The following is a 23,377-nucleotide window of genomic DNA, read 5'->3' on the forward strand; positions in this document are numbered from 1 at the left end:
CAAAGTATTATTAAAAAATACAAGACAAATTCGCACTGTGAAAAACCTAATCACAGTAAACGGCACCATGAAAAATGAGCAATAGCCTACATCAAAATTCTCAACAACAACATCAGGCAGTCTGCAGAGAAACTTGGTCTTGGGCACCAGTGGACATTTCAGCACGACAACGAACAAAACACACAGTAAAGGTGGTGAAGAAATGGTTAGTAGACAAAAACATTAACGTTTTGCAGTGGCCCAGCCAGAGTCCTGACTTAAATCCAATTGAGAATCTGTGGAGGAGCTAAAGATCAGGGTGAAGGCAAAGTGACCCTCCAACCTGAAAGAGTTGGAGCTCATCGCTAAAGATGAATGCAAAAAGCTGGTCAGCGATTATAGGAAGCGTACGATTGCTGTAATAGCCAATAAAGGCTTTTCTATTGATTATTGAGAAGGGTATGAATAATTTTGGACATGCCACTTTTTGTTCAAATGTAAATACAGGCAGAGAAATATTTTTTTTGATGCCTCTTGTACATCGTCTTATCTTTTGGGAGAAGCCTGTGTCATTTCCGGTCAAAAAAAACTTGCTGATTGAATAAAAGTAACTTTAAGTCAGAATTTGCCATATGAATAATTTCGGACTTGACTGTATATATATTTTATTATTATTAGTTTTTATGGTATGGTATATTAGCTTATATTTTATTAAAACATCTTTATATCTATTTATTTACTATGTGTTTAATAACATATTTTATCTCAAATAATATCTCAAAATAATTAATAGTAAAAGTAAAAGTACTGTTTGTGACACACACAAACAAACTCTCTGTACCAAGAATGCAGTCGATCCTGATAGAAGCGATTAGATGGGGGTGTTATGTATTAGGTCTTCTCACAAGTTTTGATCTCAAAAAACATTTCAGACATATTTGAGGATACAGTGATAGTGTTTTGCACGTGTGCATGTTTGTTTCTTTGTAGAATTTTATTGTGAACGTGTGTGAAGCTGAAAATAGTAATGTAGAAATTATATGTACAATATGTGACCCTGGACCACAAAACCAGTCTTAAGTAGCATGGGTGTATTTGTAGCAATAGACAAAAATATGTCAAAATAGTATGGTCAAAATTATACATTTTTCTTTTATGCCAAAAATCATTAGGATATTAAGTAAAGATTATGCTATTTCCTACTGTAAATATATCAAAACTTAATTTTTGTTTAGTAATATGCATTGCTAAGAACTTAATTTGCACAGTTTTAAAGGTCAATATTTAGATTTTTTTGCACCCTCAGATTCCAGATTTTCAAATAGTTGTATTTCAGCCATAAACCATAAATCATTAAGCATTCATACAGGCTTATTTATTATCCTTCAGATGATGTATAAATCTCAATTTCAAAAAATTGTCCCTTATGACTGGTTTTGTGGTCCAGGGTCACATATTTGTAAATTAGACTTATGTTTTCTTCTTCAGTTCAAGACCAAAGAAATTCATCAGCATGACATGTAGATCAAAAGTTGCTTAAATATGAAATCAAAATGTGTAATTCATCATTTCAGAGCGGTTTATACTCTATAGCTGACCTTGTGGTGTAGGGCCGTCCTGAGCGAGGAGAATTGTGGGAAGGAGAGTTTGTTGCACTCGTGGTCAAATCCTCCACAGATTTCTCTTCAAAGCTTCCATTATCAGTGCTGTCCATGTCATATCTGTAAAAACACAGTAGGTGTCTGTCTTATGATTGCATGTTAGTTAAACAGCACAAGTGGTTTTAACACTAAGAAATGTTTCTTGAGCAGCAAATCAGCATATTAGAATGATTTCTGAAGGATCAAGTGACACTGAAGACTGGAGTAACGATGCTGAAAATTCAGCTTTGCATCACAGAAATAAATTACATTATAAAATATATTCAAATAGAATATAAAATACTGTTTTTACTGTATTTGTATATGGTGAGCATATTCTTTTAAAATATATCAAAAATCTGTTTGACAATACAGTGTTGCTTTGATTGGTAAAGGTTGTTTGTTGTCCGGACTGATGAATGTAAAAGCAGTGTTACTGGCATCACAGAGCTGGTTTGAGAAATTAGATGGTCAGAGCATGTTCTCTTCCCAGACGCCTTGTCACATTAAGAATTTAGGTTCCTCTATTGTGTCTCGGACAATGTGTGTGTGTTTGTGTGTACATACGTGACTGCACGTTGAGCAAAAGAGAGGTACTCCACTAGCACGTCTAAACCCCTGTTTTCTTCATTCAGAAACTCCTCAGCCCACCTGAATTGATAGAGAGAGCAATACAATGAAAAACAAGAGCACAAGTGAGATAAATTATGAGTGACAAATTAATTACAATCCAGTGTCCACACAGATACTACCTGCATTTAAAGGAATAGTTCACCCAAAAATAAACATTTGCTAAAAATTTATTCACCCTCAAGCCATCAAAGACGTAGATGAGTTTGTTTCTTCATCAGAACAGATTTGGAAAAATGTAGCATTATGTTACTTGCAGTGTTGGGAAGGTTACTTTGGAAATGTAATAGGTTACAGATTACAAGTTACTTTTAATTACTTTTTGATTACTTTTCAAAATTTCGAATATTTTCAACTGTTATTCATTTTGAAACATTTAAACCAGGCATCTTACAGTAGCACTCAACATTGATTATTGTCAGACTTTCAAAATCCTTCATCACTTGAATTAAGTAAGGGATAATAAACATCTTTATTTTGCAGTAACAACTGGCTACATTATCAAGAACATTATCCCACTTATTACACAACTGCTTCATAGATTATTTAGATGTTTAGGTCAAAATTATTAGACACGAAACACTGATCTGGGTGAAATATTTGAATGCAAAGCTTTTGAAGTGAAAAAATGTATGTTTGTAAGAAACAAATTCATCATTAAGATGTTTTTTAACTTCAAACTGTTAATTCTGCCTAAATATTAAATGCATAATCCATAAAAACTCGTCCTCCATTGAAAAAGCCCATCCTCTGTTGGTCCACTCACATTTGTTTAGAGCTGTTGGACTCATTTGTAAATAGTGCTTGATCTGTGAATATTTCTCTCCTGATTCAGACAAGATGGCTTTTTCAATAGAGAAAGCAATAATAGAGGACTCCTATTTTAGCCGGAACCAACGGTTTAAAGTTAAAAATGTCTTAAAGAGAGATTTGAGACGTGGATTACTTGTGGATTATTGTGATGTTTTTATCAGCTGTTTGGACTCTCATTCTGACGGCACCCATTCACTGCAGAGGATCCGTTGGTGAGCAAGTGATGGAATGCAAATTTCTTTAAATCTGTTTCCATGAAGAAACAAACTCATCTACATCTTCATTTTTAGTTTAACTATTCCTTTAACAAGTGAAACTTTGTATAAAAAATATAAAATGAGTGTATATTCATTTATTATGTAATCAGGTCAGTAAAATGCATTGTCAGTAACACGGCATGTCATGTGATGGCTCTTACCCGATGTGATTGGTGCGTAGAGAGATTTCCAACTCTCTCAGAACTTGTGTGGATTCTTGGACTCGCCTCTTAAACTACAAATCACACACATATCATGTTATTAATTAAATTCACTCACATATTTCAGTTTGATTGATTATAATTGGACAAGTTTTATATTTCACTGTCAGATTTAAACACATTTATACACAAACTCAAACTTATCGGTACCTTTCTGCCTCCTCCCTGCTCTAATACACTCTTAAGTTTCTGGATGTACGCAGACGGAGGGTTCTTCACCTGAAACCGCTCCTGAGGAGAGAAACAAGAAAACAAAAACAGCATAAATAATTTTTTTCATAACCATTTTCCACCCTCATAATCATGACTGTGACTGTACCTTTAAGACTTTGATGGGTAAATGATCCCTAGTATGATCGCTAACTGATTGGTGAATATTTATTTATTTTTAATTTATTTATGTGGTCATATGGCAATAACGTCACATTTGTGACATCAAAACCATTAAGGTTTCTTAACCATTTAGTTTCAGTGAATGGGTGCACTTAAAAGGACGTTTTTAGTTTTTTAAGAGCAAGGGCAGTTGTGTTTTTCATTATGTCCCCTTTAAAGGTGTGTTATGTGGTTTGGGTAGATAAATGCATGCTTGTAAAAAGGGAATTTAACTCACCTGGTCACAAACTAACTCCCATTTCTTCTCGTTGTCGTACTGACAGAGCAGCTTCACTTTATCAGGTGGAAGATTCATGGAACTCTACAATCACAGAGCAAGAGACAAATCATAAGCCTTTTTGTAAGTCTAAATTCATTTATATAAATTTTACAGAGCTATTAGCTCTGTTCCACTGAGGCAAAGTCTTAAAAATGCTTTTTACAGCACCTTTGGGTTCAGCAAAGAACCAGTTTTCATGTTGTAGTTTTTTAAATGTTGTGAGTATTATTTTAATTTCAAATAGCTGTTATTTATGTGAATATATTTTAAAATATATGCTGAATTTCCAGCATCATTACTCCAGTCTTCAGTGTCACATCCTTCAGAAATTATTCTAATATGTTAATTTGATGCTCAAAAATCATTTCTGATTATGATCACAGTTGAAAACAATTGTCTAAATCAATACTTTTTAGGCTTTTTTTTTCCAGAAATCTTTGACGAATAAGAACAGAATTTAAATATTTCAAATTTTAAATATTTTGTAACATTTTAAATGTTTTTGCTGTTACTTTAGATCAGTTTAATGTGTCTATTTTGAAGAAAAAAATGTATTTCTTAAAAAAAAAAATCTTACTGACCACAAACTTTAGAACGGTAGTTTAGCTTCCTCAGATCAGCATTTTGATTTTTGGATGCCAGTTGCACCAGTACATAGATGGCTTGCTAATAAAACATATAATAAAATTCCTTTGTAGAACTAGAAGCCTCTCTTTTGTTTTTAAGAATTAGCTAATGGTGCGTCCTACTTTTCACAGATTTACAAGGACAGAAATATCCAAAAGAAATACTATGTTCAAGGTTTATTGATATACGGTTTATTAGGATAGGACAATATTTGGCAGAGATACAATTCTAGAAAACATCTGAAAAAAAAAAAAAACATTCTAAATATTGAGAAAATCGCCTTTAAAGTTGTCCTAATGAAGTTCTTAGCAATGCATATTACTAATCAAAAATGAAGTTTTAAAATATGTACGGTAGGAAATTTACAAAATATTTTCGATTTGATTATGATTTTTGGCATAAAAGAAAAATCAATCATTTTGACCCATTCTGTGTATTTTTGTCTATTGCTACAAACATATCCGTGACTGTTTTTGTGCAGGGTCACATATGTTCCCAGACCACTGCAGTATTTACACATTACACTTGTTTGCAGATAGCCACTTATGAACTCATGAGTAAGCAAGCGTCTTGTGAGCCGGTTTACCAGCAGCGAACAGATCACATGTATAATAAGGCATGCTGACTCTAAGAATGCCCTTTTTGAACCGGCAGATTAGTGCTGTGTGAATGTCCTGTTGCTATGACGCTCTCCTAAATTATTTATGAACAGCATGAGTGTTTGCATTTGTACTCCACACACACACACACACACACACACACACACACACACTGTTATGGCCCTACAGAATTACCACATCAGTGACTCATCTGAGCATCGGATGATACCGACCACACACACACACACACACACACACACACACTGTGTGTGTGCAAGCTGCATGAAAATCCCTTAAAACATTATGAAAATCATCTTCAAGGTCATCCTTCATTGTCTTACGCTCGCCAGGCTATTTACTATTTTAAATAGCTGTTTTTTTTATTTGAGTGTTTTAAAATGTAATTTATTTCTGTGATGCAAAGCTGAATTTTCAGCATCATTACTCCATTCAGTGTCACATGATCCTTCAAAAATCATTCATGCATGAGTTAAAGGAGAAGTTCAGTATCAGAGCAAAAATTTACAGATAATGTTTTTTTATTCACTCGTAAAGAAATTATGTTTTTTGAGGAAAACATTTCAGGATTTCTCTCCATATAGTGGACTTCTATGGTGCCCCCGAGTTTGAATTTTTATATACTTTTTTTTAATACAATTTATATACTTTTTAACCTCAAATGCTCGTCTTGCCTAGTTCTGTGTGAAATCTGTGTATTGTAGACAGTTAGGGTATGTCGAAAAACCTCCATCTCATTTTTTCCTCCAACTTCAAAATTGTCCTACTTCGCTGCAGAAGTACCGACCCAGTGTTTACAAAGTGAACGTGCAAAGAAGATCAAACGTCCTTTACGAAAAATGTAAAACAGGGATGCTGGAGTTTTTCAACATACCTAACTGTCATGAACTGGAATACACAGAGTACACACAGAGCTTAAAAAGTATATAAATTGTGATTTTTTTTTTTTAGAAAATAATGATTGTTAGCTAGATAAGACCCTTCTTTCCTCGACTGGGACCATTTAGAGCCCTTTGAAGCTGCATTTTGGAAGTTCAAACTCGGGGGCACCATAGAAGTCCATTATATGGAGAGAAATCCTGAAATGTTTTCCTCAAAAAATATAATTTCTTTATGACTGAAGAAAGAAAGACATGAACATCTTGGATGACATTAATATGACATCTGTAAATTTTTGTTCTGAAAGTGAACTACTCCTTTAAATGCTTAAATTACTTAGGAATTATTCATCTCTAACTATGAGCAATATTAAGCAAATGCCACTGAGTAAATTAATATTTTTGTATTTTCATCTCCTGTGAATCTTTTTCCTCATAAGGAACATCCTCGGGAGGGTTTGTTCAGGTGTTTCTATTCTCTTGCAGGCATTTTGGGAACTTTCATCCTCATAAGAATACCAAAACGCTCTGTAAGTGTATTTCCACTTTCCCTACTTTTTTTTTTTTTTTTTGACTTGAAAAGTGGTTTCACTTTCTGCATACAGCTGGTGAGGTCCTTTAGAAATTAAATGTTTTGCTGTGAAAGATGACAGGAATTTTCAGTATTTGTTTTGTGTTTTATTCCTTGGCTGTATCTTTCAGGTGATAGCTCAGGAATGTTATCGTTTGTTTTGGGAACATTGTAAAAGATCTCAATAAACTTTAGACAAATATTTAACCTTTTTTGAACTGCCTATGAACCCCGAACTGACCAAAGACTTAAAGTGAATATGCTTAGCAGTCTAAATATGTATATCTATTGTATATTTATGATTTATGTGAAAAATGAAAGGAAGACGCACTACTTGTAATGAAACATCAAATGTGACAGTATAGACATTTATATTGTTTCAAAAGATTTCTATATCAAATAAATGGCGTTTTAAACTTTATATTCATCAAAGAATCTTGAATCCTCACGGTTTCAACAAAAATATGAAGCAGCACAACTGTTTTCAACATTGACAACGATAAGAAATGTTTCTTGAGCAGCAAATCAGCATATTAGACTGATTTCTGGAGGATCATGTGATGCTGAAGACTGGAGTAATGATGCTGAAAATTCAGCTTTGCATCACAAGAATAAATTACATTTTAAATGTCTATTATTCTAAATTCTAATAATATTTCGAAATTTTACTGTTTTACTGTATTTGCAGCCTTGATGAGCAGAAAAAGTGTACAAATATTTAAATATTTTATGTTATGACGTTGTTTGACTATTGCTGTGTCATTTCATTTTTCGCATATTGAATTACAGTTCTTCACTAAGCATGGCATATTAGCATGGCACTGTGTCCCAATTTGCAAAACAGGTCAATGGGAGAAAAAAAACGGCAATCTGCAGAAATATTGCTTGAGGGCAAACACACACACAGACACACAGCTTCTCTCTCAAACAGTCTTTCTTTATGGAATGCCTGCAGTGCAGACATCTTCATTGATTAGAATTGCAAGCTTATAATAGTCAGGCTGCATCTGTCACGTAGACAGTGTTATCTTTGCGTGTTTTAAATCAGATCTCACCGTTTCTTTTGTCTTTATAATAATTGACCTTTTTTGTCTATGAAATGAGGACAAGGAGGCTGGAGAAAAATAGAATCAAGGACAAAACACTTTTAACTCTTGAACCATCACTGATTGCTTTATTTTCTGGATGTTTCTTCTGCTCTTTTGTTGTCCTTTTTTACATGTTCTGTCCCTGAGAAGCAGTTTTCAGGACAAGGTCAGCTAACATTTCCTAACTTCATCACATGCTTTTTTGTATTCTGAAGTACTCAAATGCTTATACACAGATTAATTTATGCATCACTGCAGCAATGCAGTGTATACTGCAGAACACGTGCAGAGAGCAATGCATAATGTTTATAATGTCATCATTCAGAGCTGTCATATCACTTTACCTTCAGCAGAATTACGCTAGAAGATTATACTATTTTCAGATGATCATATTTGCATGAGTTATCAGTATATTTCTAAGTCAAATCAGGTGCTTTTATAATCACCTTAAGGATTTTGTAATATATTTATGTAATTAAAAAAGATTTATAAATGTAAAACATGTTTTTTTTAAACAAATGATTATTATAGTTCACTAAAACTAAACTAAAATGAAGAAAGTTGAAAAAATATGATTATTATATAATTTATTATAATTTAATTCACCATTTCTTATTTTGATTTTTTATTTTAACCTGATTTACTAGAATATCTAAAACTGAAATAAAAATGTGTGTGTATATATATATATATATATATATATATATATATATATATATATATATATATATATATATTAGTGCTGTCAAATGATTAATCGTGATCAATCACATCCAAAATAAAAGTTTTTGTTCAAATAATATTTGAATATGTACTAATATTTATTATGTACTGTGTATATTTCTTATGTATATATAAATAAACCCACATACAGTTCATATTTAGAAAATATTTACATGTATTTACATGTATTTATTTTTATTCATATAATTAATATTATGTATACATATATTTAATATATAAACACAACATATTTTTCTTAAATATATCCATGCACGTGTGTGTATTTATATATACACAATAAATATACACAGTACACATATATATTATTTGAACAAAAACTTTTATTTTGGATGTGATTAATCATGATTAATCATTTGACAGCATATATATATATATATATATATATATATATATATATATATATATATATAACAAAAAAAACTACTACAATGACAAAAAGTACTAAAACTTTTAATTAAAATGAAAACATAATAAATCCCAATGATACTGATAATATATTTATGTAATTAAAAATAAAGATTTATCAATTTAAAACACTTTTTAAACAAATGGCTATTATAGTTAATAAAAACTAAAAACTAAAATTAAAAACATTAAAAAATATAATTATTATAAAATGTATTACTATTTATTTCACCTAGTTGTCAAAGTAACATTTCTCATTTTATTTAAATTGTTATATTTTTAATATTTATGTAATTAAAAATAAAGACTTATCAATTTAAAACACTTAAAACAAATGGTTATTATAGTTAACTAAAATGAGAAACATTAAAAAAAATTTATTATTATTTATTATTATATAATTTATTATTACTTATTTCATCTAGTTGTCAAAGTAACATTTCTCATTTTATTTTAATTTAACTTGATGTACTAGAATATCTAAAACTAAAACTGAAATAAAAATGAAAAACATTAAAAAATATAATATAATATAATATAATATAATATAATATATATTTAACCTAGTTGTCAAAGCAACATTTCTCATTTTATTTTAATTTAACCTGATGTACTAGAATATCTAAAACTGAAACTAAAATGAAAAACATAAAAATATATTTTTATTATATAATTTATTACACTATACTTTATTTAATTTCATAACTTTACACCTCGTAAAAACTCAGCTTCATGTTCTCGAATACTGTTGTTGTTTTCAACAATCAGCCTAGATTTTATGACTAATTTCTGCAGTAATAATTATATTGAAATACACTGAGAGCTGGCTTTGATTCATTGTATCTCATATATTTTTGTGCTGAGTGTTTCTAGATCAGCTGATGGCTGGACTTCTGTTGAAGATGGATGGTTTGCCCTTTCGGTAAATGGCCACATGCAAAATATCAATAACTAAACGGGCCATTTGTATAATTACAGGCCTGTCGTTTTTGCAGATGTTTTGCGCTCCTCCCCTTGGCAGGCAATGCAGAAAGCATCAGCATGAGTGTTTTTTAAAAGCTAAAGCACATGCATGTGCGAGCAAAGATAAATCTGTTGCTTTTATATACATAAATTCAGCCTCACAAAGAAAATAATTCAGAATTCTCATAAATGCATTTAATATAATACGTATAACTTTTACTAAATAAGCTCACAGGTAATTGCGCTGATGCTTTGTCTTGTAATATTACATTTTGTAACCAACTAGGTGTGTTTTTGAGTGACTGCTCTTTTAATTGTGTGTTTTATCACGAACATGCTGCCGGTGCTGCTTGCATTATTTGCATTCTATTTCCATTATACAAACAGCGTGTCTCCAACTCTGTCTTCTCCATAGTCATTGTCAATGGCCGATGAAATAAAATGAAACTCTTTGAGTTTGTGTTGGGCCTTTGTGTGCACTTTAATACTTGTTCGTAGATTAGATGGCCTTCCACCTCTGTATGTTGTGAGCAAGTGGAGTGCTTATCTGATTTAGGAACACCATCGAGGATATTGGCAGAGTGAATTAGTTAACATGGAATAAATTACAGCTTACTTTGCTAACAAGAGCTAGAGCCAGACTTGTTTACGTCTGTAAAATGTCCATAAATCGTTTGTCAGGTGTTGTGGAATGTGGACAGGTGCATGTGGACTGTTAGATTTGGTCTGTTTAGTTTGGAAACTGCCATGTAAAATATGCTACTGTGAATCTGGTTCAGAGAGATAAATAGGTATTCCAGTCAAGAAGATTTTTCAGTAAATAATGACTTGGATTTCAGTCTGTTTCTCACATAAACCTATTGTGTACTTAAAATATGAGGCATATGGACTAATGTAAAGGAACAGTTCACCTCAAAATCTAAATTTGCTGAAAATGTACTCACTCTCAAGTCATCTAGGATGTTAGTTTTTTTCATCAAAACAGATTTTGATAAAAACATAACAGTAACCACATGTAATCCACACCACTCCAGTCTATTCGGTAGCATTTTGTGAAGCTGAAAGCTGTGTTTTTGTAAGAAACAAATCAATCATTAAGATGTTAAAACGTAAAACCATCACTTCTATGGAAAATACACTTCCTCCAGTGAAAAAGTCTATCCCCTGTTGTCCTCTCACATTAAAACCCACCAAAATACTGTATTTGTCTATGCTTTGGACTGTAAACGATGCACATTTCTCTTCTGATTCAATCAAGACAAGCGTTATTATGGATTTTTGACTAGAGTTTTAGCCATGGCTTGAAGTTTAAAACAGCTTCAATTATAGTTTTTTTGTTTAGTGATAGTTGTTCATTAATCGTTTATGATTATAAGGTCAATTTTTTCACACCGAGGACAACTGAGGGACTCATATGCAGCTATTACAGAAGGTTCAAATGCTCACTGATGCTCCAGAAGAAAAAAAAAAAAAACATGCATTAAGAGCTGGGGGTGAAAACTTTTGAACAGAATGGAGATGTGTACATTTTTCTTATTTTGCCTAAATATCATATTTTTTCATTCAGTACTGCTCTTCAGAAGCTACAGAAGATGTTTCCCAGAAAACAAAATAAGTTACATTTACCCTGATCTTCACATTCAAAAAGTTTTCAGTCCCTGGCTCTTAATGCATCGCGTTTCCTTCTAAAGCATCAGTGAGCGTTTGAACCTTATGTAATAGTTGCATATTCGTCCCTCAGTTGTTCTCAGTATGAAACGATGGATCTCAAAATCATACAGTCATTGTTGGAAAAGGTTCAAATACATAAAAATGCTGAAAAACCAAAGAATCTGTGGGACCTGAAGGATTTTTCTGAAGAAAAGCAGGAAGTTTAACTCTTCAGAACAAACAAGGGACTCATCAGCAACTATCACTGAAGAAAAAACACAGCTGTGGATCATTTAGGTAACACCACGGTATTAAGAATCAATTGTACAGTATGTAAACTTTTGAACAGGGGTCACTTTTATAAATTCAACTATTATTTTCTCTTCTGGACTATATGTAAACGTCTTTTAAGTGGAATTTCTTTCCCAGGTCAGTACTAAACAAACAATAGCATGCATTTTGCATGATCCCTCTTATTTTGGTAAAATAATGAACATTTTGCGGATTCTGAAAGGGGGGTGTAAACTTTTGACCTCAACTGTAATCTTTTGATTATTTTCCCAAACTGCTTTAAAGTAAAAAAGTATTAAGCAGACACTCACGTACTGTACACTCATAATTGAGATGCAGATGAGACAGGCAGATAAGGCACATGAAATGCACCTAATGACGCATTAAAGTCCTCCAGCTGCACACTTACAGCCTCCCTGCTGCATAACAATCATACTCAGGGAGATTGTACAGATTTCACAAACACGTATGAATGCAATCACTTCAGTACACATTCCATCCGTCTACAACAGCAGTGCTATGTCATTCAGACCGGCTGTGCTCTTTCAATTTCCAGTCATGTGAAAGTCCTATCTGTGCGCATTTGATAATAACCTTTGCTTTTGCATTGAAGAGATGCACACTATATACTTTTCTACATTCCAAATCAGTAAAACACAAAATCACAAAAAGTGTTAAAGCAGAACCTCTTTTAGTCTACTGCATTATGGGGTATTTTGTCATGTACATACCAACACCATGCTGAACCTCTCCTCTAATTCCTCCTCAGGTGGCAGGGGCAGTTTAGGAGCCGGTGGCTGTTTCTGCCCATAGGTGCTGAGGGGCCGTTTGACGTCCCGTCCGGGTGACATGTCCAGACTTCCAGCTGCATTCCCCATGGCTGTATGTGGAGTTACACGTAGAGGTACACATATACAGTCCAGATAATATAAGTGAAGTTCTACAGAAGTTCTAAACACTTGAAAATTTGTTCAAATCTTGTTCAGAGTTGTCCCCAGTTGGATGTTTTGGAACCACAGATAAAATCCTACAGAATCCTTTAGTTCTGTTAAGTCCATAAAAGCTTGTGTTTTTACATAGTTGATGAGCTATTTAGGTTCCTCTGATGGTGTTATCTATTTGCCGTAGGCAAAACCTACAACTTGTGTATACAGAAAGAAAAATGACACCGGTAGGCAAGGCTGTTGTCTATTTGGATCTGTCCTAGTTGTTTTCTGGTCTCTGCGACATCTCTCTGCTCCATCCTGGAGTGAGTAGTTCAGGTAGGGAGGAAGGGAGTGAATGATGTGAGGGAGCAGCAGGCAGGGACTGGGAAGCTTCTGGGTCTTAGTGCTGGATCTGTAGACTCTCATCTTTGTGTGTGTGTGTGTGTGTGTGTGTGTGTGTGTGTGTGTGTGTGTGTGTACCTGGTATTCATCACGTTGTGGGGACCAAATGTCCCCACAAGGATAGGAATACCAGTAGATTTTGACCTTGTGGGGACATTTCTCAGGTCCCCATGAGGAAACAGGCTTATAAATCATGCACAATGAGTTTTTTTGAGGAAGTAAAAGTGTGCACAATCTCCTGTGAGGGCTAGGTTTAGGTGTAGGGTAGGTGTAGGGCGATAGAAAGTACGGTTTGTACAGTATAAAAACCATTATGCCTATGGAATGTCCCCATAAAACATGTAAACCCAACATGTGTGTGTGTGTGTGTGTGTGTGTGTGTGCACCTGATACTGGCTCAGATGTCCACCTACTACCGGAGTCTCGTGTTACTTGTTGGTGTTTGTTGCTAGGATGCTAAAGACAACCAAATAACAGCACACACACTCTTTCTGAATGACTTCAGAATCTGTAGTGCCACAAAAGTGCTTGTTTTAAAATAAATCATATATTAAAATATTTTTTAAATATATTTGTCTTTAAATTAATAATGATTTGGGTTTGGAGATTTGTATGCGCTGCAAAAGCAGTAATATTGTAAAATATTATTACAATTTAAAATAACTGAATTCTATTTGAATATATTTTAAAATGTAATTTATTCCAGGGATCAAACCTGAATTTTCAGCATCATTACGTCAGTCTTCAGTGTCACATGAACCTTCAGAAATAAGAAACATTTCTGATTAACATTTAATTTTTTAGTTTTTTTTTTTTTTGTGGAAGCTGTGATAATTATAAATTATTAAAAAAAATAGCTTTAATGGATTTACTAGAGAGTGCCCTATAATTGTGTCCCTGCAGTGTTCATTTGCAATGCAAATTGTAGCCCATAGTTACCAGAGTAGATGTAATAGCCTCAGCAGACACAGCCGTACCTTTACACCACATGTGAGGATTCATACCAAATATGTTCATGTAAACACATCCTTTTATTGTGTTGTAGGGTGTTTTGAATAAAAGTGTTTGCTATGTGACTACAGAACTTTCATATGTTGTTTACGAATCAAACATTTAATCCCAAAATAAAAGTAATGGTTTAGATCAAAAGTTTACATACACCTTGCAGAATCTGCAAAAATGTTAATTAAATGTTAATACTAATTTTGTTTAGTACTGACCTGAATAAGATATTTCACCTAAAATATGTTTTCTTTGTTTGGTAATAGTTGTTCATGAGTCTCTTGTTTGTCCCGAACAGTTAAACTGTCTTCTGTTCTTCAGAAAAGTTCTTCAGGTCCCACAAATTGTTTGGTTTTTCAGCATTTCTGTGTATTTGAACTCTTTTCAACAATGATTGTATGATTTTGAGATCCATCTTTTGACACTGAGGACAACTGAGGGACTATTACAACTATTACAGAAGATTCAAATGCTAACTGATGCCCAGAAGGAAAAACGATACATTAAGAGCCGGGGGTGAAAACTTTTTGAATTTGAAGATCAGGGTAAATTTAACTTATTTTGTCTTCTGGGAACATGTAAGCATCCTCTGTAGCCTCTGAAGGGCAGTACTGAATGAAAAAATACTATATTTAGGCAAAATAAGAAAAATGTACACATCTCCATTCTGTTCAAAAGTTTTCACCTCTGGCTCTTAATGCATTGCGTTTCTTTCTGGAGCATCAGTGAGTGTTTGAACCTTCTGTAATAGTTGCATTTGAGTCTTTCAGTTGTCCTCAGTGTGAAAAGATGGATCTCAAAATCATACAGTCATTGTTGGAAAGGGTTCAAATACACAAAAATCCTAAAAAAACAAACAAACAAATAATTTGGGGGACCTTAAAAGATTTTTCTGAAAAACAGTGGGCAGTTTAACTGTTCAGGACAAACAAGAGATTTGTGAACAATTATTATGAAACAAAAAACAGCTGTGGATCATGCAGGTATTAAGAATCAAGCTTATGTAAACTTTTGAATGGTGTCATTTTTATAAATTTAACTAGTATTTTCTCTTGTGGACTATATGTCTTCTATGTGAAATATAGCACTAAATAAAAAATAACATGCATTTAGTATAAACACTCTTATTTTGATAAAATAATTAACATTTTGAAGATTCTGCAAGGTGTATGTCAATTTTTGACTTCAACTGTAGAAATAGTTATTTATTTTTTAAATAGATTATAAGTTTAAAAGGTTACACAGTAGCCCCTGCAATTAAAACAGTACTTAGCAGTTGCACCACCTACTGGTTGTCCAGCAGATTCAATGCTGAAAAGGTACAAATTTATTTTCATGTTCAACAATTCATGTTTTTGTGTCTGCATGTGGATTTACATGTTTTTTTTTAGTGAAGATAAATGTGAAAGTAATATTTTGGGCAGTTTAGCATAAATCTCCCTTTTTAAATGTACAAAAATGTGCTTTCTCTTTATGTTTTCGTCTTTTTGAATATTAAAAAAGAATCTGGTCATCTGCAAATTTTGAGTTTGACAAATAAATAAATGAAAGGTAAGCAAGTTTTTAATGCAGCATAAAAATTGAACTAAAACATGCCGGCTTTGACCAAATTCACATGCATAAAATACTACATTGAAGCTGCAATGAACTTCAACAATAATGTTTGTTTTATTTGGCTGCTGTGCATTAGAATCAACATCTGGTACTGCAGTTTAGAGCATGTGTGTTGTAGAGCTGAGCTAAAGAGAATGTATGGAATTTCATGCAAGGAAGTTAGGCAATAACTAGTGACCCACACAAATACATACATTTAACACACACACACACACACACACACACACACACACACACACACACACACACACACACACACACACACACACACACACACACACACGAAGTGAATATCTGCAGGTGTTGATTCAACAAAATGAGTCTTCATTTCTATGCTTTAGGTAACAGATGTTGATTAGTGCACTGACAGGAAGTTCATTCCAGAACAGCTGGCTTTCATCAGATGAACAGAAAAAAATTCTAACATTCTTCTGTGAATGGTGGCTTGTCTTCTGGGACTTTGGAGGCTGGACTGCAAGAAAGTGTAAAATTACAAAGTTTTAGTCAGTGTTGTGTTACGTCCTAGGTCTAGGGTCTAAGAGTAACATAAATAATAGCCTTCACACCGACCTTTTTGATCTTTCGTTCTTTTTTTTATTTTTTACCAAAATAGGAAGCTAGTAAACTTCAGGGTTGGGCCAAGGCCAAAATAACAAACAAAAGAATGAAACTAACTTTTCCCAAAGAAACTTAATACCCTAAAAGAAAAAGTCAAACAAAAATACAGGGACTGAACTAACTCCCTGACTAGTTGAAAAACAGGAGAAAACGAATTTCACAAAAGAAAAAGGCAACCAACCCCTACAGCTATTTAGTATTTACACTATTTACAATAACGGGCAAAAAAAAAAAAAAAAAAAAAAAAAAAAAAAAAAAAACCACAGCCACGTTAAAAGAAAGAAAAAACAATCGGAGGAAAAGTTTTACAATGAAAACACTAGGTGGGTAAAGTGACAAAAACTAACGGTATTCATAATATTTACACAAATATAATTATACAACGTTTCAACTTTTTCGGTAAACACAATCTTCCAAATAGCAACACCAACCAACAACAGCCCACACTCCAGCCCCGCGTCACCTCAATTTTTAAAAGACGCGAAGTTCCCGGTTCATCCAACTATAGCGCAAGTACTGGCACGTTCAATTAGGGCGGGGCCTCCTGAGAGAACGACAGAGAGAGAGAAAAAGGGAGCGCATGTGCGGGAGAAAGGGAGACACACAGACAGCACATACGTCTCAACGTAACAGTTGCAACTCCAAGTTATGAGCTACACACAGAGAACTTTCTAAGAACTTTGCAGGAAATTCTAAAAGTAATATTCTGCATCCCAAAGAAGATTGCTTTGTGAAAAGACATCAAAGGTCAGTTTATATTTTTGATTAGTTTTTAACTTCTTTCAGCCATAATCTTTCTAATGAAAAAAAAAAAAAATACAAAAAGGCTTTTTATTTTTTGTTCAATATATGCAACTTATTTATAATCAGTTTTTTTTTTAATTATTGCCTTATTGTCTTCTGTATGTTTTCGCTCAGACTATTAATTTATGCTTGAAGGGAGAAATGTCTTTTTTTTAAATCGTAATAATTTTTGATAGAAGAATAATATTTCATTGTTTATGTACTGTACATGCAACAGTATGTATTACTAAAAGATCATAATATATGTGACCCTGGACCACAAAACCAGTCTTAAGTCGCTGGGGTATATTTGTAGCAATAGCCAAAAATACATTGCATGGGTCAAAATTTTTGATTTTTCTTTTATGCCAAAAATCATTAAGAAATTAAGTAAAGTTCATGTTCCATGAAGATTTTTTGTAAAATTCCTACTGTAAACATATCAAAATGTAATTTTTTATTTGTAATATGCATTGTTAAGAACCTAATTTGGACAACTTTAAAGGTGATTTTCTCAGTCTTTTTGATTTTTTTGCATCCTCAGATTTCTGATTTCAAATAGATGTATCTCAGTCAAATATTGTCCTATCCTAACAAACCATACATCAATAGAAAGCTTATTTATTGAGCTTTCATATGATGTATAAATCTCAGTTTTGTCAAATTTAACCTTATGACTGGTTTTGTGGTCCAGGGTCACATAGGGAAACATTCTGTTAATTCTGTTTCATTTTAGAATGATTCATGCAAACAGTTTGTTCAATCAGTTTCTTTGAAATGGATGTTTGGATTAAGTAAATGTTAAACGTAACCATATTCGTACAGTACACTGAAAATTTTTAAGTTCTTTTTGTGGTGCTAAATCACTGTCGTATTTACATTAGGTATTGATGATAACTTAATGATAAACTTTTCATATTGCAGAAGAACGGCTACAAAACATCTGCAGAATACCAACACCAAGCTCTTTGTCTGCTATGAGTTCTGAGGGCGTTTTCTCAATGGGAGCCTCTGAGGGCAGTAGTGAAAAAATAGTGATAAATGTCAGTGGGGTAAAACATGAGACTCACAAGAGCACCCTAATGACTCTTCCGGGGTCCCGTCTTGCCAAGCTGGTGGACACTGACAAGCCTCCTTCAGAGCTTTTTTTTGATCGCAACCCTGAAGTCTTCGCCCATGTGCTGCAGTACTATAGAAGTGGGAAGCTGCATTGCCCCACCAACTTGTGTGGGCTGCTGCTGGAAGAGGAGTTCGCTTTTTGGGGTGTTAGTGGCACAGATGTGGAGCCCTGCTGCTGGGCAACATTTCGGCAGAACAAAGATACCGTAGAGGCTTTGGCTCAGATTAAACCTTTGGTGATGGAGAAAGAGGAGGAACCAGGTCAAAACAACCAATCCAGCAACTCCAGAGATTGGCAGCAGAAGATATGGGCTCTCTTTGACAATCCATATTCATCCAGTGCTGCCAAAGTACGTGAGATCATGTTTATGCAGGGTTGTGCATAAAGATCTATCTATCTATCTATCTATCTATCTATCTATCTATCTATCTATCTATCTATCTGTCTGTCTGTCTGTCTGTCTGTCTGTCTGTCTGTCTACACTATCTATCTGTCTGTCCATCTGTGTCCACACATCTATCTATCTATCTATCTATCTATCTATCTATCTATCTATCTATCTATCTATCTATCTATCTATCTATCTATCTATCTATCTATCTGTCTGTCTGTCCGTCCGTCCATCTATCAGTCTGTCCCTCTGTCTGTCCCTCTGTCTCTCCATCTGTGTGTCCACACATCTATCTATCTATCTATCTATCTATCTATCTATCTATCTATCTATCTATCTATCTATCTATCTATCTATCTATCTATCTGTCTGTCCGTCCGTCCATCTATCAGTCTGTCCCTCTGTCTGTCCCTCTGTCTCTCCATCTGTGTGTCCACACATCTATCTGTCTGCCCCTCTGTCTGTCCACACATCCATCTATCATCTATCCATCTATCTATCTATCTGTCCGTCCATCCGTCCACACATCTATCTGTCTTTCCCCTATCTGTCCCTCTGTCTGTCCATCTGTGTGTCCACACATCTATCTATCTATCTATCTATCTATCTATCTATCTATCTATCTATCTATCTATCTATCTATCTATCTATCTATCTATCTATCTACAGTATCTGACCGTCCGTCCACACATCTATCAGTCTGTCCCTCTGTCTGTCCCTCTGTCTCTCCATCTGTGTGTCCACACATCTATCTATCTATCTATCTATCTATCTATCTATCTATCTATCTATCTATCTATCTATCTATCTATCTATCTATCTATCTGTCCGTCCGTCCACACATCTATCAGTCTGTCCCTCTGTTTGTCCCTCTGTCTCTCCATCTGTGTGTCCACACATCTATCTGTCTGCCCCTCTGTCTGTCCACACATCCATCTATCATCTATCCATCTATCTGTCCGTCCGTCCGTCCATCCGTCCACACATCTATCTGTCTTTCCCCTATCTGTCCCTCTGTCTGTCCATCTGTGTGTCCACACATCTATCTATCTATCTATCTATCTATCTATCTATCTATCTGTCTGTCTGTCTGTCTATCTGTCTATCTGTCTGTCTGTCTGTCTGTCCCTCTGTCTGTCCATCTGTGTGTCCACACATCTATCTATCTATCTATCTGTCTCTCTGTCCGTCCGTCCAATTTTGGTTTGTTTTTTGTTCTGTTTCTTTTCATATTTACATAAAACACATCTATCTATCCATCCATCTGTTGTACTATAAACCAATTTTTATTCATCCTAATTTTTACGTTACAATATGAAAACTGGTCAAGGTAACATTCAAAGACTATTGTGACACATTTTACTTTTATTGATATAGTTTGCTATACCTCAATTAGAATTCATTTCAAACCTAGGACTTTTAAATGCCATTCTCAATCCAATTCATGGTGCACAACCCTAAAATGACCAGTACTTGCTATTACTATTCTCCAAATGGTTGTTTCTTTGCTCATTCTTGATGTTTTTGTTTCTCCAGGTCATTGCGATCATGTCTCTGTTCTTCGTCCTGCTCTCCATTACTGCATTCTGTCTGCAGACAGAACCCATTTATCATTCACGGTTTCAACTGTTATGGATAGGCAACTCAACCGAGAATTTTGCAACAATTGCGGTAGACTCTCTGGACGTGGTGGAGATAGTGTGTTCGATATGGTTCGTGTTTGAGTTTGTGATGCGTGCAGTCAGCTGCCCAAGCAAATGGCGCTTCTTCATAAATGTTATGAACGTCGTCGACCTGCTGGCCCTGTTCCCGCTGTTCTTCCGGTGGTGTTCCAGTGTGTTCTGCGGGAAGGCGATAGGTTTTCTGCATATAATTCGATGCATACGTGTCTTTCGCATCTTGAAGCTGATGCAGCATGTGTTTGGCGTGAGAGTTCTCAACCATGCTCTTTGCGCCAGTGCTTCGACTCTCTGCATGATCCCTCTTGTGTTCTTCATCTCCACGCTCATCTTTGGTACCATGATTTATTACGCAGAAGTTGACTCTGAACATTCGTACTTCAATAGCATCCCCTCTTCTTTTTGGTGGGCTGTGGTCACACTGACCACAGTGGGTTATGGAGACATGTTTCCTACATCAGGTCAAGGCAAGCTAGTAGGCTTTCTCTGTGCAATGGTTGGGACTCTGCTCATCATCCTGCCTGTGCCCATAATCGTCAACAATTTCATCAAGTTCAGCTCCCTGGTCAAGACAAAGTATTCAATACCCAGAAAGAAGGAAAAGAATAGCTTCGATACGGTCCCTTTGTCTTCCGCTTAGACCTGAAAAATAGAAACAGCAGGTATTGAGAAAACTTATCAAGTTATGTAGTATGATATATACATCTTTTCAGTGTGTGTGTGTCTTATATAGTTTTCTTGCAGAATCTGTGATGGATGATTGGATGAAGAGCCACTGCTCTGAGTCTTAAACTGGAGGAAAAACACATTCACTTTGGATTTTATTAGGTTCACTTTGATTAAAGCAAGCATAAAACATAGTGTGAAAATACAATCAGAACTGCACAAAAACCATTAACAAAACCATATTCCGTCTTATAAAAGGGATAGTTCACCCAAAAATGAAAATGTGATGTTTATCTGCTTACCCAAGGGCATCCAAGATGTAGATGAGTTTGTTTCTTCAGAACAACACAAACTAAGATTTTTAACTCAAACCGTTGAAGTCTGTTAGTGATTTAATGGCGGTGGATGGGCACCAAACCTTTGTAAGTAAAAAAAAAACATGCACAGACAAATCCAAATTAAACCCTGCGGCTCGTGACGATACATCGATGTCCTAAGACAGGAAACGATTGTTTTTTGCGAGAAACTGACCAGTATTTATATCATTATTTACCTTTGATACACAGCGATGTCCAACTTAGCTTAGCATCCGGCGTGTTACATGTGTACGCGCTCTGGCGTAGTATTCGCAAATGCCTTGGATGCCCTGGGGGTAAGCAGACAAACATCAAATATTCATTTTTGGGTGAACTATCCCTTTAAGAGATCTGGTAAGCCTATTGGATAGTATTTTACAAATGACAGAACAGAAAGTCTTTGCAACCTACTTATTCTACTTCTGTTGCTGGATCTGAGAGGAGTTACCACTGAATTGAAATCAAATTTGACTGTGAGGTATCTAAATTCTAATCCCTTATTTTTTATGCTAATCAAATATTTACTGGATATGTAACCAGTACTAATCCTAAACATATAATCAATACATTAACTGCATTACAGATAAAATTAACACGAACATAATCACACTGTACATGTTTTAGGAGCCTTGAGCAAATGTTTCAAAAACGTTTTTGGGTTTCAAACAAAAAAAAGCAATTCAACTGTATCAGCCAAAAATCTGTGGCCTTAATTTTGCCTTACGACTATTGAGTGTCAACATAAATGTGTGAAAGGTTTTTCCAGATGCAGATGTTTTTTGCCAATTTTTTATTTAAATACATATTTTATTTTTCAAAACAAATGTTTTGCATACATCTACAAGCAACTGATGTAAATAAACAGTTATTTGTAGTAATGGGGAAAGAAATGAGGAAGATTTTAAAACGAGCTGTTTTTCATAAATCCGTCGAATCACAACCGGAAGACAGAAGACCGTAAATGGACGGACAAAATGGCGGATTCGGCGTTATGATTGGTCAGATTGCCTGTCAATCAAGCTCTTCTGTTTTACCAGCTTAAGGGACCACGTGACGGATGCATCATCAACAGCAAAGTCCCTTTAAGGGGCCGTTCACATGTCACGCCGCTTTGCTTCTTATCAACAAAGCGCTCGGGCGCTTGCGCTCCAGAAGCGTCTGCCGTTGCTAAGCAACCATGACCTGCGCTCTCCATAAATATGCAGAAGTTTCAGCAAAGGATACATGGATTTTCAGCATTAAAAGTCATTTGCAGTAGCTCTGTTATTAAATTTATTAAAAAATGTTAATTCCTTTACAGCTATGATAAGCTGTTTCTCTGACTTGGCAGTGCTTTCAATGCTATTAAGGGAATGGATGAAGCTAATTGGTTAGTTCATGTCACAAGACCTGCGGTGCGCCTGTGGCATTCTGAAAAGTTGAGATGTTTTTATCTCGATGTGGCGCGGACGCGTCTGGAAAAAAATTAGCGCATCGCACCGCGTGTGCGTCGCTTCCATTATGCGCGCGCATACCAACCGCCTACATTTGAAATAACGAACTTGAGCGCGCAAAAGACGCTTCATGTGAACGGCCCCTAAGGCAAGTCATGTCACTCGGCGGCCATCTTTGAAACGCCTCTTGGGCATTCAAGTGCAGCTCCTATCTCTTTGAATGGGGAAACATCAAATTCTCCAAAACTGTTCACCAAGCTTACGATTAAATTTCATATTTTAAATCACCAAGGAAATCCAACAAGAACTGCCTTATAAATATAGTTCTTTGTGCTCCAATAGCGTTAAAAAAGCTTATGTT

At 34.8% G+C, this 23,377-nt stretch overlaps 2 protein-coding genes across 2 annotated transcripts in view; one reads left to right on the forward strand and one right to left on the reverse strand.

Moving 5' to 3' along the window:
* Positions 1 to 13,246, reverse strand: part of fmnl1b (formin-like 1b) — a 31,719-nt gene extending 18,473 nt beyond the window's left edge. The window contains exons 1-7 of the mRNA XM_073830619.1: positions 12,758 to 13,246; positions 4,151 to 4,234; positions 3,691 to 3,771; positions 3,481 to 3,554; positions 2,187 to 2,270; positions 1,566 to 1,700; positions 37 to 46 (exon numbers count right to left, since the gene is read on the reverse strand). Of these exons, the coding sequence (XP_073686720.1) occupies positions 37 to 46; positions 1,566 to 1,700; positions 2,187 to 2,270; positions 3,481 to 3,554; positions 3,691 to 3,771; positions 4,151 to 4,234; positions 12,758 to 12,904 (615 nt within the window). The 5' untranslated portion in view covers positions 12,905 to 13,246. The remainder of the gene's footprint in view (positions 1 to 36; positions 47 to 1,565; positions 1,701 to 2,186; positions 2,271 to 3,480; positions 3,555 to 3,690; positions 3,772 to 4,150; positions 4,235 to 12,757) is intronic.
* A 3,963-nt stretch (positions 13,247 to 17,209) lies between these two features.
* On the forward strand, positions 17,210 to 22,459 carry LOC141300605 (voltage-gated potassium channel KCNC1). Its single transcript, XM_073830892.1, has 3 exons — positions 17,210 to 17,335; positions 18,296 to 18,840; positions 20,419 to 22,459. Exons 2-3 carry the CDS (start codon positions 18,349 to 18,351, stop codon positions 21,199 to 21,201), a joined length of 1,275 nt encoding a protein of 424 aa, XP_073686993.1. The 5' UTR covers positions 17,210 to 17,335; positions 18,296 to 18,348; the 3' UTR covers positions 21,202 to 22,459.
* Positions 22,460 to 23,377: the final 918 nt, after the last annotated feature.

The sequence above is a fragment of the Garra rufa genome, chromosome 24, assembly GCF_049309525.1.
Source record: "Garra rufa chromosome 24, GarRuf1.0, whole genome shotgun sequence".
NCBI classification, from domain to species: domain Eukaryota; kingdom Metazoa; phylum Chordata; class Actinopteri; order Cypriniformes; family Cyprinidae; genus Garra; species Garra rufa.

What these genes read in the sequence shown, in the direction of transcription:
- LOC141300605 (XM_073830892.1), top strand. Translation starts at nt 18,349, where the DNA reads ATGAGTTCTGAGGGCGTTTTCTCAATGGGAGCCTCTGAGGGCAGTAGT. An exon ending in ATTCATCCAGTGCTGCCAAA is followed by an intron (nt 18,841 to 20,418) that starts GTACGTGAGATC and finishes TTGTTTCTCCAG; the next exon opens with GTCATTGCGATCATGTCTCT.